Here is a 15189-nt window from a genome sequence, read left to right as displayed (position 1 = left end):
GCGGAACATTCACGATTTTATTTTATGGCCAGTCATTGACATATAACGTGTTCTGTATCTAAAAACAAAGCGACAATGACGAAAGCAAACAAAGAGATCGCGATTGACCCTTAAAGATTTGCTGTCTTAACTGACCACAATGCTTTGTTTGAACTTCAATGTTGTTATAACTCAATATCGCAAAGAATGACGTCAGTAAAGGTGGAAAATTCACGTGATAAATTTTGCTCCAAGTAAACACCGAAATAGTTGATTGTAGTTGACTGGCAGTGGTGACTGGCAGTGGTGCAAAGCAGTGAACTTCGCTTTAAGCTTCTACAGGGCATATAATCTGAAGCATTACAACTTAACGCTGATTTTAGTGTCATTCAGAAGTGTTGTGTCAAACAAATTAACTTATATGCGAAAATGGTCAGTTAATATTGACCCGTAGTTGGGACTCTCTAGGTTGCATGATTTTGATTGATCATGGCAACGTTTAACGGTTAAAAGATGCAATCTTTTTTTAAGAGCTTCACACTACTTATAATCGTGGAAACGAAGGGGGCAAAAAATGTCTGAGCCAAACTGTATCCGCGTGAGTGCCGTTGATTGTCGCTCTGCATTCTTAACTGACTAATCGAGGAAACCAGCTGGAAAGGGGAATGAATTAATGAAAGACACAAAGTCATTGTTGCAGACCGTTGTTTGTTGTTTCATGAATACGCTGCCTCCAGGAAAATATGAGTCAGTCATTAGTTAGAAAACTGAAGAACATGGCGAAGACTGAATAAAGCACTTAGTTCAAAACAATAAATATCGAAACATATATTCAAATATCAAGTGAAATTGTATAATTTTGTTCATGTGAAACTGGCGATCAATTATTTAAAATTTCCTTTGTAACCATTACAGCATCACTGCAGTTTTCCGGATCTACTATGTAAGTGATCTTTAGACACCTTGGCAACACTGTAAAGTCATATTTAAACGTATGAATTGAATTATAACAGATTTGGAGGCTTTCCAATACTCCTAAGTCCTCCTAGGCCTGCAAAGGGAGTTTCAGTCTGTCAGTTCACAGATAATTCAAGAGACTGCGATGCAGTAGAAACTGACATCAAGACTTATTACACAAAACTTCCATAATCACATTGTCATCGTGGTGTCACTTGATCAACTTTACTCAGCCTTCAGATAACAACCGATCTAGATTATTAGACCAACTGTGCTTGAGATTTTTGCTTTTTTCTCTTCGAATACAAAAGCCAGAAGAATGAATGAAATAAGAAAAAAAAAAATGGTTTGAAGATTATTGAAAAAATGTCTTTTGATCGCGCAGGGTAATCATACAAAGAAGTCACATTATTATGGAACAATCATAGCGCGCAGAACTCTATTATCTATTGATAATTAGAAAACATACAAGGCGTAGACAAATCAAAACTCTTTTTTCCGCTTTGTCTCGTTCACCTACTGCGCCTTTCTACCTTTTTCTTTTTGTCACTTATAAAGGAAAGTGAACCCCTGTGTCTAACCGGTCCTTTGTAATGTCTGCTTCCTGGGGATTGATCTCTCTAGAACAATTAAAAGTGATGTATCCTACTAGAGGGGCCACTATACCCCTTTGTAAAACTCAGTCATGAAAAAACATTCGGCCTTTTCGCGCATCACGTAATATCTTATCGTATTTGTTCAAAGATCATGAGTAGTCTGTTAAATAACTTTTATCGATCCTTATGAAGTCCACATCCTGTCAAAATCCTGGTCAAAACCTTACCACAAACGTTCGAGAGCAGTACATATCTCTTATTAACCAAGCGAGAAGGCCGTACTGGGAGAATATCGGCCCGAGGTCTTGACAGTACGGACCGAGCGCAGCGAGGTCCGTACAAAAAAGACCGAGGGCCGATATTCTTCCAGTACGGTCCCGAGCAAGCTTGGTTAATAAGAGATTTATTTTGCGACTGAAGTTCAAAGGGACCCAAGTTCGGTATCATTCGGGACCATTCGGGACAGTGCCCGGTCCAATACTGAGAGAATATTGACCGGCAATAGAGCATTTTGATTGGTTGATTTTATTTATTGGCTCTCTGACTGCCCGAGTCGTGTAATAAATACATTTTCAAAACCATAACTCATAACGCAAAAAAAAAAAAAGAAAAAAATGGTTCATAAATCACGTTTTATTCAGCTCATCATTTACGAGTCAAGTTTATATAAAAATTTAATTCACGTGAACGTGAAAAGATCTTATCACCTTTAATAACAATTCACGAATAAAGAAGAAATCAAATCGCGATTCACGGGAAAAGAATCGCCAAATGACGCTACACATAAACAGGAAGGGGGACCCTCTGACTAATAATAGGTAAAAAAATGCCAGTTTTTTACGTCTGATGCTCTTTAAACGCGAAGACGAGTAGTCCCTGGCACAGATATTAGCAGAAAAGAGTTTATTGAGTATTGTTCTAACCTTTTTTTGAAATGCCTTTTGTCGGTAGTCTGCTGGTTAACTTAGTTAGAATAGACAACATAGAAAGGGCAATTTTAGTTCTCTCTGTGAACAAAAAAAAATTTCCCGAAAAAATCGTATGAGCCCATTTAATCAAAATTCTTCTAATTCTGAATCAAGTATGTGATTCCATGGCAATTAACTGGTATATATATCCACATATAGGTGTTTTGCAGTTTTAGTGAGTTGACTTCATCTTCCTGTTCATCAGTGTGTTAAGTGTGATAACTTGTTCCTCACCACGTATGACAAAAAAAAAAAAAAAAATTAAGAACACATACACAGACACACACAAGCAGAACACAATCTAAAATGGGTCTGGCATCATTTTCTGTAGTTGTTTTTTAGGGAGGATGATTTGACAAAGCAGAGGAATGAAACGAAGAAACGAAAATTATCAATAAAAAATAATGAAAATGGTTAAAAAATATGTCAAAGTGATAATTGGACTTTTTTTGGAGAAAGAAAAACCCACTTACAATGAGCTGGCCATGAGCATGCCCTTGCCAATCAGATTCATGGATTTTAGATCCCAGCCTGCCGAGATCCTTCGTGAAAAAGCGATTTGCCTTGTTACCAGCAGTTTAATTATCTATTTACCTGATTTGCATTGCACAGACAGTTTTGCATTAATCACCTAATTTTCATAGTCATCCTGGGAAATGGATCAGTGTAATCTATTTTTGCACTCTTTTAGTCTATTCACCTAAATCATGTTTAGGAAAAAGATATCTTATTTTCATGAAATTGTTCCATGTCTTTGTGATTTTCAGCTCAAGAGGAATGGAGTAATCTTAGCTTAAATTCCCTTAACACAAACCAAGCAAAGAATAGAGTTCAACAACAATGACAGCAATTACCATGACCTCTGTTTGAGTTCTGATTAAAGCAGAAATAAATCACTTTATTCAGTCTAAAATGTGGAATTTATTTTGATGCAGCTGCTTATAATGGTTGTGGTCCTTTTGAAATAAACAAATTCAGTTGCTTTCAATTTAAATTGTTTTAAATTGAAAGCAACTGTCTATTGCTAGACAGTGCAATTTGTTAAAATCTTGCTTCTATACAGAAAAGCTAAAATGAATAAGATGACAACTGAGGTCATTTAAACACCACATAATATTACCTTGGGAATTATTCACCTATTCATCAATGTAAACAATCAAAATACCATGCTTTTTTTTCATTGTTTAACCCTTTCACTCCTAACAGTGACTGGCATGTAATTTCTCCTCACAATATCACCTGAAATCATACTTTACAATCACAAGAATAAAAGGAAACAATCACCAACTAAAGAGACCCTTGATTTTTCAATTTCTCCTCGTCAGCGTGATACGAATTGTAAAGAAAACACTAAGGAGAATATACATACCTTTGTTTGGTATATATGCATACCCTTCTTTGAATTTAGGTAGTGAAATTACTATTATACCTTTCAGTAATATGCAAGCAGTGAAGTGCAAGACCTACACAATACAAGCTGCATTTATGCTGTTCTTAATCATGAGGCAGGATTGTCCATGTCACTATATTAACATTAACTTGTACTTTGTTTATATTTGTGTATTTTCAAAATTGCATTCCCTTAGGTGAGTGCCTTACTTGGGTCTGAGTGTCCTGTTTGCATCATTCTCTTTTGGGCCTCCAGTTGTTACAAGTTATTGTTGTTGTTGTTGTTGATGTTGTTGTTTTCATTTAAAGGAGAAAGCCTCTCTGAAAAAAAGCGTGACATCTTACTAAAATCATTCTCAAGGCCCTGTTATTCAGTGGTGACTGTGATTCATTTTCACCTGCTTGTTTCTGCTCTTTGCTTAGAATTGTTTCCATTAGGACTAACAGCCCCATAAAGATAATTGTTGTAAGCTTGGCTTAACTCTGTTACTCCTAGAAGTGATTAACACGTAACTTCTCCCTATAATACCTATACACTATCCAGCAAACAGGTAATGAGAATACTCAAACTTATCAGGTGAATGTTGTTGTCTTTATGTAACACCAAATCATCATAACTGATTCACAGGGTTAAGGGGTTAAAGATCATTGAGTAACTGGCTTAAGTTTTATAGTAATAATAATAATAACTTCTATTTATATAGCACTCATATACTGAGCTCATGGCGCTTTACAACACTGTGTGGGGGACTTTACCAGACTGCTAAATATTTAAAAAGTATAATTATAAATGAGGTAAAATAATTTGCACTACTGACTAATTTTATTAAATGGGTATTGTTGTCAGCATTTATGCATGTTGTCACACAAACCAGTAAAAAGTACTGGGTAACAAAATATTCTGTACATTTCTTGAGAAATATTTCAATATACAGATATATTTGTATGTATATATATACAACAAAAAGCCAAATAAACTGATTGTCAATTAATCAGAAGCTCCACGATTTACAATACAAAATAAGCATTAACCAAATGAATTCAATTGAAACTCGTTAGCTTCATTGCTTGTGGTTTACCTTTGAGACTAATGCTATTTTTAGAATAGAATAAGGTTATTCAGAAATATTTCCCTCGAATCTGCATTAAAGCTAATTTTGGCTCCCAGACGTAACTGGTAAAATGTGAACTGCACTTGAAGGATGTTTTATTTTGGCTCCACACTTCCATCTATGCTCAACTATTGTGCGTTGTGATCCATAAATTATGCACTCAGTACGTTGCAATTAACATGCACACAGCTGTAACTCAAACCATCGACGTCGAGCAAAGAGGGCAGTGCCGTAATTGTGACTTTAAACACTCTTGAAAACACGTCTGGTGTAATAAATGGCCACATCTCAACACCTGGCAAGGGACAGGAGAGGTGTGTAAGCCCTCCATACAAATTGGACAGTCCGCTCTCGAGCTTTGCTCAATGCAGACATGAGACCTCTTTATACTGTTTGGATAGCACATATCACACATTGAACAGTGGAAGAAGTTTTCTTTTCCACCGACGCGACAAATTCCACAAAGATCGCAGTGAAACTGGCCCTTGTCCCGGTCGTCGTATAAACGGCAAGTTTCACAAAAGTAAAATCCGAACTTGATTCCACATTCTGAACAATGCGAGACCACAGCTTGCAGTTTACCACACTGGTTGCACTTGATCTGTTGAACACTCTTCCTCTCTAGGTCATGGGTCTTCTCAGCATTGTCATGGCAAAAACGGCAGGGGTAGATCTTGCCACAACACGGTGCCAGGAAAGAACATTTTCTTATATAATGCTCGCAACCCGCCATCTTGTTTGTTTTGGAATGCATCCAGTTCACCTCGTCCATCTATGCAGGGAGGATTCCTGTTTTCACTGGGGATGAGTACAACCGGCTAAGCGGTTGGTTAGGGAGCGGAGGGGGGGTGGGGATTTCAGGTTAGCTGTCGCCTGATAAAGAGGAGGGAAATGCAATTTTAGTTTCAAGCTAAATATCTTATTCATATAAGACAAATTACTCTTGTTTGGTACATGGATCGATGACGATTACCGCGTGAAAAAAATTTCTAACAAACTTGCAGTTCGTACCACACTATCGCAAAGATAAGTTCTAGAGGTAAATAACACCCCCCCCCCCCGTCCTGGTCGATATATTTTTAACTCCAGTGAGATAAAAATGAACTGGCCGAGAACTAAGCAATTCCTAAGATAATTTTGCACCCAGGGACATCGACAGCCGACATTCCAAGAAGCTAGAGAGAGGTGTAACTGCATGAAGAGCCCTTTCGAGGCGCATACACACCGTCGATAAAAGAGGAAGAGCTGATCTGATGACAAATAGGCGCAACTAATGAAAAAAAAAAAAAATGTTTTTATATGATTGGAAAAAACCTTGACAGGCCGTCAACACCTCAGCCTAGATGCTGTTCAGCTTTACAGTTCACATTTTTCCAATGCAGTGAAAAGATCAGGAAAGACATCGTCACCTAAGTCCACTGTATTAACACAGAGCCCACCCACAATCCTACAAAGGTCGAAGCTCCAACCAAAGGTTAACAAACATTTGCGCGTCAAAATTCGTTAAGGCAGTCTATAGCAGCGCTTGTCCACCGCTAGCTGGACCGCACAAAATCCACTGATAAATACAACGTATCGCACCAAACTTCTTTGGGAACGCCTCCTTCTTTATTATTGTATTATACCGTGAAACTAAAAATTGATTTAAGAAATTAGGGACACGCAGATAGATTAAGAAATGCTTCAGGTAAATCAAACTTACATCATTGCCGGATCTGGCGAGAGTTGATAGCAATTGAACCTTTCCTTCCTTTCCTTCCTAATTTCTTTCCTTACGAGCACGAGTGCTTACCAAAAACTGATCAAAGGGCCTTTTATCAAATATATTGAAGCGCGTGACGATCAGACAGATCAAACAGTGAACAGAAACTCGTGCTATAGGGCACTTACACAGTCAATCTACCTTTATTGTCGACATTTAAATAAGTACAATGACGCAGTACAACAGTTTCTTTCGAAACGAAAAACTTCGCCAGCGGAAGCCTATTTAGAGGGTAGAGGTAAAGGACGATGAAGTCTTCTTCCGTAAAATAAGCCATATCGACAATCGCACAGGCGTCATGGTACAAATGCAAGTTAGTGCTATGCGTCTGTTTAAAGTGATAAGAGTGGTATCAGTCGAGTGAAAAATACATGCATCGTCTGAAAAAAAGAGTATACCCTTAGGTGTTGGAAAAAGTAATGGATGGATCAACTTCCAAAGGTATTCCCTTTACCACTTCATCAAACGAAGACTTGAAATAAACCGTAACGAATCGAACTAAACCTACACTCGTTTAAAGAGTCTTTCCTTACGGTGCTAGTGAAGTTAAACAGAGAACCGTTGCATCTACGTGTAAGAAATCTCGACCTCCGGGTTTTAAACCCCTAGCCTTCAATTTTTCCCTGTCACATCCAAACGCTGCCGTTCCAAAAAATCCTACGAGAGGTTTAGCAGGAAATGTGTCGTTAAATGCCAACGATTGGGCATTCTCATATCCATACGTCATGATACCCCTTGAAAAACATGAAAACATCAAACTAAAACTGTCGTCTTTCGGTACAACGGAGCTTTCAAGTCTGTGAATTGAATCATAGAGATTATCCATAGATTCCATTTTTGTGCCTCCTGTGATTATTACAGATGACGATTGTAAATTTCCAGCTAAGACAAGGCCAATGATCTCTCGAGTCGTCACTTCTGTGTTGTAGAATAAATAACTGTCACTGTAGCCTCCAACAATAACCACCTGAAACGTCACGTAATAACACATATGTAAGACACCTCGAGGGAAAAGTGGTTCCAGTTTACATCTAAGCCTGTTGTTGGACCTAATTTTTATCGTGTTCTCAGTTTGGGATTCAGTTTTTTATGATCTTTTGCATCATGTGTTCTTACAAAGTAAAGCATTCAAATATCATCCGTTTCTTGCTATGCAAGGAAAGTAATTTCAAATGAAAGTAATTTCAAATGAAAGAAATTTCAAATGAAAGTAATTTCAAATGAAAGTAATTTCAAATGAAAGCAATTTCAAATGAAAGTAATTTCAAATGAAAGTAATTTCAAATGAAAGTAATTTCAAATGAAAGTAATTTCAAATGAAAGCAATTTCAAATGAAAGTAATTTCAAATGAAAGGTGTGCGATAGTAGCACAGCAACACTGAAAAATGTCTGTGCTTTGTGCATAAAAAGAAGACTGGAAGCTTTAGGGAGGGCTCATGAAGTAGGTAGAAAGATCGGACGTAGAAAGAGGAGAGGAAGGGCTTTAAAGGGTAACGGATGAAGATTACAAGAACACAACAACAAATGATCGCTACGATTAACTCAATGAAATTTTGATAGTGTATCTTACGTCTTCGCCATACTTCGACCTCAATGCCCTGGTCAAACGCGTGAGTTTACCAAGAGACAAAGGATGAGCCAACACTATCACCAACTGAACCGGCAGGTCCGTATCAGGAAGAAACGATTTGACACCGCTTATTCTCTTATACTTGTTGCGAAGAGGTATATGGAAGTCCCGGATCTCAAGACCATCACAGCGAGGAAACATCAAAAGAGACAAGCCAGCAGTCTTCTCTATTTCTCGTGGCTGACCCCATTGCCTGAACCGATCTGAACCGATCACCCCAAGACCAGTACAGCCAATCAACGGACAGTTCACTGGGAGACAGCTTCGCACTGACTGTAAAAAGTTATTGATAAATGATGCACTAGATGAAGGAAGCTGTCCTGAAAAGAGAACCAAAGCTCTTGGTTCGACATGATGTTGCCTTATAAAATCCAGTGCTTCCATGGAAAATTCAGAGAAGCTCGAGCCAATTGGAGATAAATAGACGGCACATTTTCTTCTTGATCTTCGGATCCTCTCCACTGTTTCACGCCAGAGATGACAAACCTGTGCAGCTACTGATACGCACCTTCCAGACAGAAAACGAAGAACAATTTCCACAACTTCAGCTATCTCCAGAGGGTTGTCTTTTGCCGCCATCTTGTATTTTGGATGGCCTGGTTACTCAGACTTAAAAAGGCTTGGTTACACAATTAAGACCTGTTATTTCTCAAACTTTCGAAGATGCACGTTAATTTCCTCCATCCATTTTTTAAGCCCATAGCCGACTGCGATGTAGTTAGCTCCGATGGATATACTGTCCAAAACCTCGTAAGCTCAGATTTCAGGGAAAATTCAAAAGGATTTTTGGCTGCTCATTTTATCAAACCTCCAGCTCTGTTACTCTTTCAACTTCCTTTCCCAGTTCACGTAGAATCAATGATCATCAAGCCCAAAGTGGGATCTCAAATTTCATCTGGTATAGCTGTTCTGGTGGCGGGAATCGCAACAAAAGGCAATCCTCATATGAAAGGCGACATAACTAACCATAAATCGACTGTGTTCTCTAAAAAGAAAAGAATTAACATTAACAATGGCCTCCCTTTGAGCTCAGAAAAAAGGAACAATTGTCAGCAAACTACAGCCAGAAACTTCCAGAAACTATCACCCGAAGAAGTTTTTATCCATAACCACAATTATGAACTGAATATTACTCCTACATCTGTGAAAGGTGAGCATTCGCACTTTTTCTCACAAGTTGCTTGGCTGACTGACAGAGAAGGTAGAACATTTCATTTGGAAAACAGTTTGTTTCAAGAAAGGTTCCCTGTTCAAGGGATACACCAAGTAGGGGGATCAGACATTCAGCAAGGAGAATTTCAGCGATTATCCTATCTGAGAAAGGTTACTCATGTGGCATTAAAGATTGCACGATTAAGTGGCTCAAGTGTACCAGCTATTGGCAAAGTTGAAATTTGGGGACAACCATCTGCTTGTTGCCAGCCAGGAGTTTTGGAATACGCATCACAAGTCCAGGAAAAAATTAAAGGAGGAATACACGGTAAGACTGCTACCACTGAGGATCAAAATATAATAAAGGCAGATTCCAAACACTGTAGTTCAATGCTTGCTACAAATTGTGGCTGTAACCCCATTCCAGATGACTTCATGGATCCAATTACATGTGAAATCATGACAGTACCTTTGTTACTCCCATCTGGTCACAATGTAGACTCAGTTACACTTGAAAAGCACATTATAGCAGAGAGAACCTGGGGACGATTACCATCTGACCCCTTTACTGGAAAATTATTTTCAGAATTTTCCAAGCCACTACCAAATAGTTCACTTAAAGTAAGGATTGACCAGTTTCTTCTGTCATCCGGACTAAATAATTCTGTTCATGGAAGAACAGTTGGAAGGGAGACTAAGTCACCTAGAGAAAGTAATCAAACTAAGAGTAAATTACTGAAAGCAAACAAGGGACCTTCAGAAGACTGTCCTACAAAAGCCCATTCAGGGAGCAATGAAGTCAGAGGTGTTTGTGATGATGTACATTCATTCGGTGCAAGATATCAGCAAAGAGTTCCAAATCTCTGTGAGCTCAAGTCGGAACAAAAAGGTACTTCCTTCAAGAACCTCTTCAAAATAGAATTACGGAGTCATTTGGCTCTTTCTTTCCCCATTTGTTTTGTGGTAAAGATTGAAGGTCTGCCCTGTACGTCCTATATTTTGCTTGATGTTAGCTTTCTTCATTCTTATTGGCAAAAGAAATGCAGTTTGTAGGTAACACAATGCAGGAGAAAGCTAATCCTGGGTAAAAGAAGGTGAAAACTGTTTAGTTGGGCTTTGAGCTTTTTTGTTTTTGCAGCTAAAAAAGTTATATGGTAGTGAAATTTGTAAGGTTTGAATAACTTACTTTTGCATGTGATTTGAGTGCTTTGCTTCTTTATAATATTGAAAAGCTAAATCAAATTTTTTTCATGGTTATCAAAAAGGAATCACATTTTTGTCAGGTAAGCACAAAGTGTATGTACCTTGAACAGGTGCAGTTAGATGGTTTTTTTTTTCCTCTAGTAACTTTTCTTGGTTGTTTATTCTAAATTCACTCAAAATCATGCCAATACTTAGAAGTAAATAATTTTTTTTCTTCTCATTACTTTGATACTTACTTTGAAGTGTAATGAGACTAGTTTGGTCACTTCTGGGTGAAGTGAGTGCTAGGGCTGAATCATGGGGTGGTTGTTATAATTTTTCTTTAGTATAATTTCAGAGCTGAGTAAAGAGTTTCCAGCAACCTGATTGGTTGAGCGGTTCCTTATATGAAGCTATATAAACCGCTCCATGCGGTTTATATAAAATGTTAAAATAAAATGTTACCCGGTAATAAATGTTACTAAAATGTTATGATTTTAGAAATTTCTCTTTTGTTCAGCTCTGAAAATATACTAAAACAATTATTTGCCTCAGGTTTGGTGAATATTGTCGAATAATCCCCTCGACTTCATCTTGGGGATTATTCGAAGATATTCTCCTCGCCTCTGGCGAATAATTGTTAATTGTCATTTAATAGTGATTATGATGGCCCATAAAAAATGAGGTTTGCATGAGAAACCATTTTTATGCAAGATACCTAGTTTGAGCATAAAATTATCTCTTATTTGAACCATTTAACCTCTAAGAGTGACTAGCATGATGAGAATAAAGGAAATGATCACCAAATGAAGAAACTCTTTATTGTTATACAAATTCTCATGGTGAGCACTTAGGGAAATGTTTAGAGAAAAGTATGAAGAATATAAATACTGATAGTAGGGTGTAAAGGGTATAGTACAAGATAAAATTACAAAAAGGATTGTTTTCTTCTCTTTGTTTGGTAGAAGTGGAACTTGGACATGAGGAGGCAGTTACCAGAAGTCTTGATTCAGCTGTTATTCAGACACTCAGTGGACTTCACAAGTTTACAAGAAATAGAACAGTCAATCATGAAAAGCTAACAGTGACACAATCTTCCACTGAAGAGCTAAGCAAAGGTAATATACTTCAGTGAGCATTTTGTTTGCACAGAGTGAATCAGATTTGAAAATTATGTTAAGTTGACTGAACATACAAAATGATGATATGTTGATAAAACAATACATTAGGAAAGATGGCAGTTTTTTGACCAAGAAAGGTAAATTGAATGAACATTTTGTTAGAAGTGTGGACCAAATTATTTACATATTCCTTTTGTCAATGTCTGAGCTTAGAATTTATCCTCTTCTTTAGTCAGTACTCCACTCAACTGAAGTAAATAGAAGTCTTGTAAATTAAATTAGTCTCTAATGAGTTACCTTAAAGTCCCCCCTATTCCTGTGAACAAATGGGGCAACGGAAATTCAAACATAAGTTCAGCATGCAGAGACTTTTGGCACTTACTATCACTAATGAGATCTCTGTGGCTTACTTGGTGGAACATGCAGTCAAAATAATCAGCACTGGCCAGGTTACAAACCTTCATGGCTAATACTCTGACCAATGTTTTAAACATGAAGGTGTGCTATATAAGGAAGTCTTCCCTTGGAAGACCAAGGTTCATTTGTCACTCACTGTTGACGTGTGCGGGTCAAATTCAAATGCTGGTAGATGAACAAAAGGAGCTAATGAGATATCTATTGTTTACCTCCACCAGCGTGGTGGCATGAGGTAACATGTGAACCACCTAGTTTGATCTCAAATTTACCGTCACAAATAAAGACAGTTTCCATTGGAGAAAGGAAATACAAATCTTACCCTGTGTACAGCCGCCCCATCCCCTCGAAAAAATCGGGGAGCTCCCTCCCCGATTTTTTCAAGGGGGTGGGGTGGCTGTACACAGGCTATACAAATCTCAAAAATTCTTGTATTGTGATGTAGACATAAAACAATTTTGAGGAATGTGCCTGCTGTTCACTGCTTTGGAGTAGCTGTAGCTCAAGCTGACTTGACTCTAAGAGTTCTACATCACATGACGGTTGATTCACAAATGGTCCGATGGGACCTAAGGCTCCTTTTATAGTGCGCCTTCGTGTTTAAAAACATCTTTCTGTATTGATGACCAAGCTCAAAATTTGTCCATTTTCTCGTGTTCCCTAGTAGCACATGTTTATGTCTCAATTGCTTCCAAAACTACTGAGTGCCCTTTATTACTCTGACTTGTGGAAATTGGGATCACTAATACTGTTCGATTTTTACTAATAACACTAATACTGTGTTCTGCTTGAATAGGTTTGAGAGCAAGACTGAAGAGGACAGCACCAGAAACTTCAGAGACTTGGAAAAACCACATCAAGAAGAAACCAACTGTTTTATGTGTGTCATGTGATCAAGATCTGTCATCACAGTCCATATTTCACTTGCCATGTCAGCACAGTATGTGCCGATCATGTCTTCTGAAAGAAACACCAAAAAGTGACAATGAGAGTGCATGCAAGTTGTGTAAAACTAAGTTTAGGCAAACTGATATTGTTCGAGTTCATCATGTTTGACATTCTGTTTCCCTAAACACCCTGCTAAAGGGATCACTATGCAACGGTTGCTGCATTATGTGATAGGACCTAGGGTTCTTACCATGACTTGAAACTGACTTTCCAGACAGGTCATTTTTCATACTTTGTTATTTATCAGAACTGTCCAGTCAGAGAAGTCAATTTCTAAATTTCAACCCCCTCCCCACAAAAAAAGAAACCCTATAGGGAATCATTTTCATGTGGTCCACTAGTTCCAACTTAAGATGACGCCCATAGTTTTCTCTATCGTACTGTCAACTACAAGTCTATCTTTCTACAAGAACAGTTGAGACACTTTGAATCTTATAGCTCTGTTACTTCTTTCTACCAAAGCAAACATTACTGAAATTTTGTCAAGTAGACTTCCAGATAAAAGATACAGAGATGTTTCAGCGAGTGATGACTTTGAATTTTAACGATAGTGGCCTTTCGTTGGTAGAAAGAACGCAGCGATCAGCCGAAAATTTTCCGGCATGGAACAAGCTCGCCTCGCGTGTGGAAACGGATAACCAGGATATCCTATGACGAATCTGGCCATGAACCGTAAGATGAACAAGTTACATCAATGAACACATGGCAGTAGTCTTCAACATTATACGTAACGCATTTTCTGTCAGGGTGACGGAAATAAACGACAGCAGATGTTTCAGACTTGAGTCATGATTTATGAACAGGTGTACGTTAAACTGCTGAATATTTTCGATCTCGTGTGTGGTTAGCTACAGACCTTGCCCATTCTCAGCTGTATTTTTACGCCGAAACTTACAGTCAAGCCAATCTCGTTCCCAGGGTCTCTCATCTTCCCGCCCCCTTGAGCGAGCGAGGAGAGACCCCTCGCTCGCTCCACGGGGCGGGAAGATGAGAGACCCTGGGAACGAGGTTACAGTCGAGCCAATCAAAGCGCATCCGACCGGAAGAATTAAAATAAAGAGTAGAGTTGTGGTGACTATACTTTCGACGATGAAATAAACGAAGTACGACCTAGCAATGAACAGCATGGTTATGTTCCAGACGTTATTAGACAAAGCTGTTGTTAGTCACGTGTTCTGTGTTGCAAGCTTAAAAAGAATGAGACACCTCAGGAAATCAGTGCGATAATTAACTTTAATTGATCCCTTTTGATGGTAGCGTGATTAATAATAGTTTTTGTCAGACCCCACAGACCTATACGTATGTCAGTTTATTTCGCTCTGATTACTGCACCATTCAAAGTCATCGTCACATTGAAGAAAACCACACAATATAAATACGGGAAGCATGAAGACTATTACTCAGATAACACTTAACAAAGAAGGACTAAGAATGGGCAAAATTGGAAAAGATTACAGATGACATCTTGAAAAAAATGTCGCCTAAAATTATCTTTCAGAATGCACCAACCGTGAAGTAGCTCTTTTAAGTGCTCAACTTCTAATAAATGCTTATTCCCTCTTTGGATCGTTTTTATTTTCCCTGTAAATTTGTCAGGAGAGTTTAGCTGATAAGTTTATTTATCTTCTTCTCTTACTTGCTGGATGAATTTATGTTGTGAGGAGAAGTTACATGTCAATCAGTTAGGTGAGTTCCGGGGGAGTTTCACAGCTTTGTTAGAGTGTTAAATCCAGTGCCCCCTCCAAAGAAGCAGATATCATTACTCTGACATACCAAGAAATCAAGGCAAACCTAATAGGAGACAAATTTTTTAAAGAAGAAGATTCTTTCGATTATGGCTGTTTTGATCGTGGAGAACAAGGTAGAGATGTAAGGGGAAGAAATAAGAGCGCTTTAGTTCGTACTTAGGATCATGCTGACGAGCCTGCGGAAAGCAAGGTCATTTGCCCGTCAATTTTGTGCGGAGGAAATTGCTTTC

General features: G+C 38.2%; 2 protein-coding genes and 1 pseudogene across 3 annotated transcripts; 1 reads left to right on the top strand and 2 right to left on the bottom strand.

Moving 5' to 3' along the window:
• Nucleotides 1-3377: 3377 nt before the first annotated feature.
• On the bottom strand, nucleotides 3378-5784 carry LOC111320649 (RING finger and CHY zinc finger domain-containing protein 1 pseudogene; annotated as a pseudogene).
• A 1103-nt stretch (nucleotides 5785-6887) lies between these two features.
• Nucleotides 6888-9003, bottom strand: LOC111320655 (F-box only protein 22). Its single transcript, XM_022923309.2, has 2 exons — nucleotides 8335-9003; nucleotides 6888-7730 (listed from the first exon to the last, which is right to left on the bottom strand). Exons 1-2 carry the CDS (start codon nucleotides 8971-8973, stop codon nucleotides 7293-7295), a joined length of 1077 nt encoding a protein of 358 aa, XP_022779044.1. The 5' UTR covers nucleotides 8974-9003; the 3' UTR covers nucleotides 6888-7292.
• Nucleotides 9004-9017: 14 nt separating this feature from the next.
• LOC111320680 (RING finger protein 37) lies at nucleotides 9018-13989 on the top strand. 2 transcript variants are annotated; one of them, XM_088746875.1, is made up of 3 exons: nucleotides 9018-10344; nucleotides 11645-11846; nucleotides 13060-13989. In XM_088746875.1, the coding sequence occupies exons 1-3, from the start codon at nucleotides 9058-9060 to the stop codon at nucleotides 13317-13319; spliced, it is 1749 nt and encodes a 582-aa protein (XP_088603001.1). In that variant the 5' UTR covers nucleotides 9018-9057; the 3' UTR covers nucleotides 13320-13989. The 2 variants fall into 2 exon arrangements, with proteins under 2 accessions (XP_088603001.1, XP_022779076.1); XM_022923341.2 differs by having other exon boundaries at nucleotides 9019-10435; nucleotides 11694-11846.
• The last annotated feature ends 1200 nt before the right edge of the window (nucleotides 13990-15189 follow it).

The sequence above is a fragment of the Stylophora pistillata genome, chromosome 1 (assembly GCF_964205215.1).
Source record: "Stylophora pistillata chromosome 1, jaStyPist1.2, whole genome shotgun sequence".
In the NCBI taxonomy this organism is placed as follows: Eukaryota; Metazoa; Cnidaria; class Anthozoa; order Scleractinia; family Pocilloporidae; genus Stylophora; species Stylophora pistillata.
The sequence above is the reverse complement of the archived record's forward strand: the minus strand, read 5'-3'. Positions and strand labels throughout refer to the sequence as shown.

Coding starts and splice junctions, on each gene's coding strand:
- LOC111320680 (XM_022923341.2), top strand. CDS start 9,058: ATGCACGTTAATTTCCTCCATCCATTTTTTAAGCCCATAGCCGACTGC. Junction 10,436..11,693: donor GCTCAAGTCGGAACAAAAAG/GTACTTCCTTCA, acceptor TTTGTTTGGTAG/AAGTGGAACTTGGACATGAG. Junction 11,847..13,059: donor CACTGAAGAGCTAAGCAAAG/GTAATATACTTC, acceptor CTGCTTGAATAG/GTTTGAGAGCAAGACTGAAG.
- LOC111320655 (XM_022923309.2), bottom strand. CDS start 8,973: ATGGCGGCAAAAGACAACCCTCTGGAGATAGCTGAAGTTGTGGAAATT. Junction 7,731..8,334: donor GGTCGAAGTATGGCGAAGAC/GTAAGATACACT, acceptor GTGACGTTTCAG/GTGGTTATTGTTGGAGGCTA.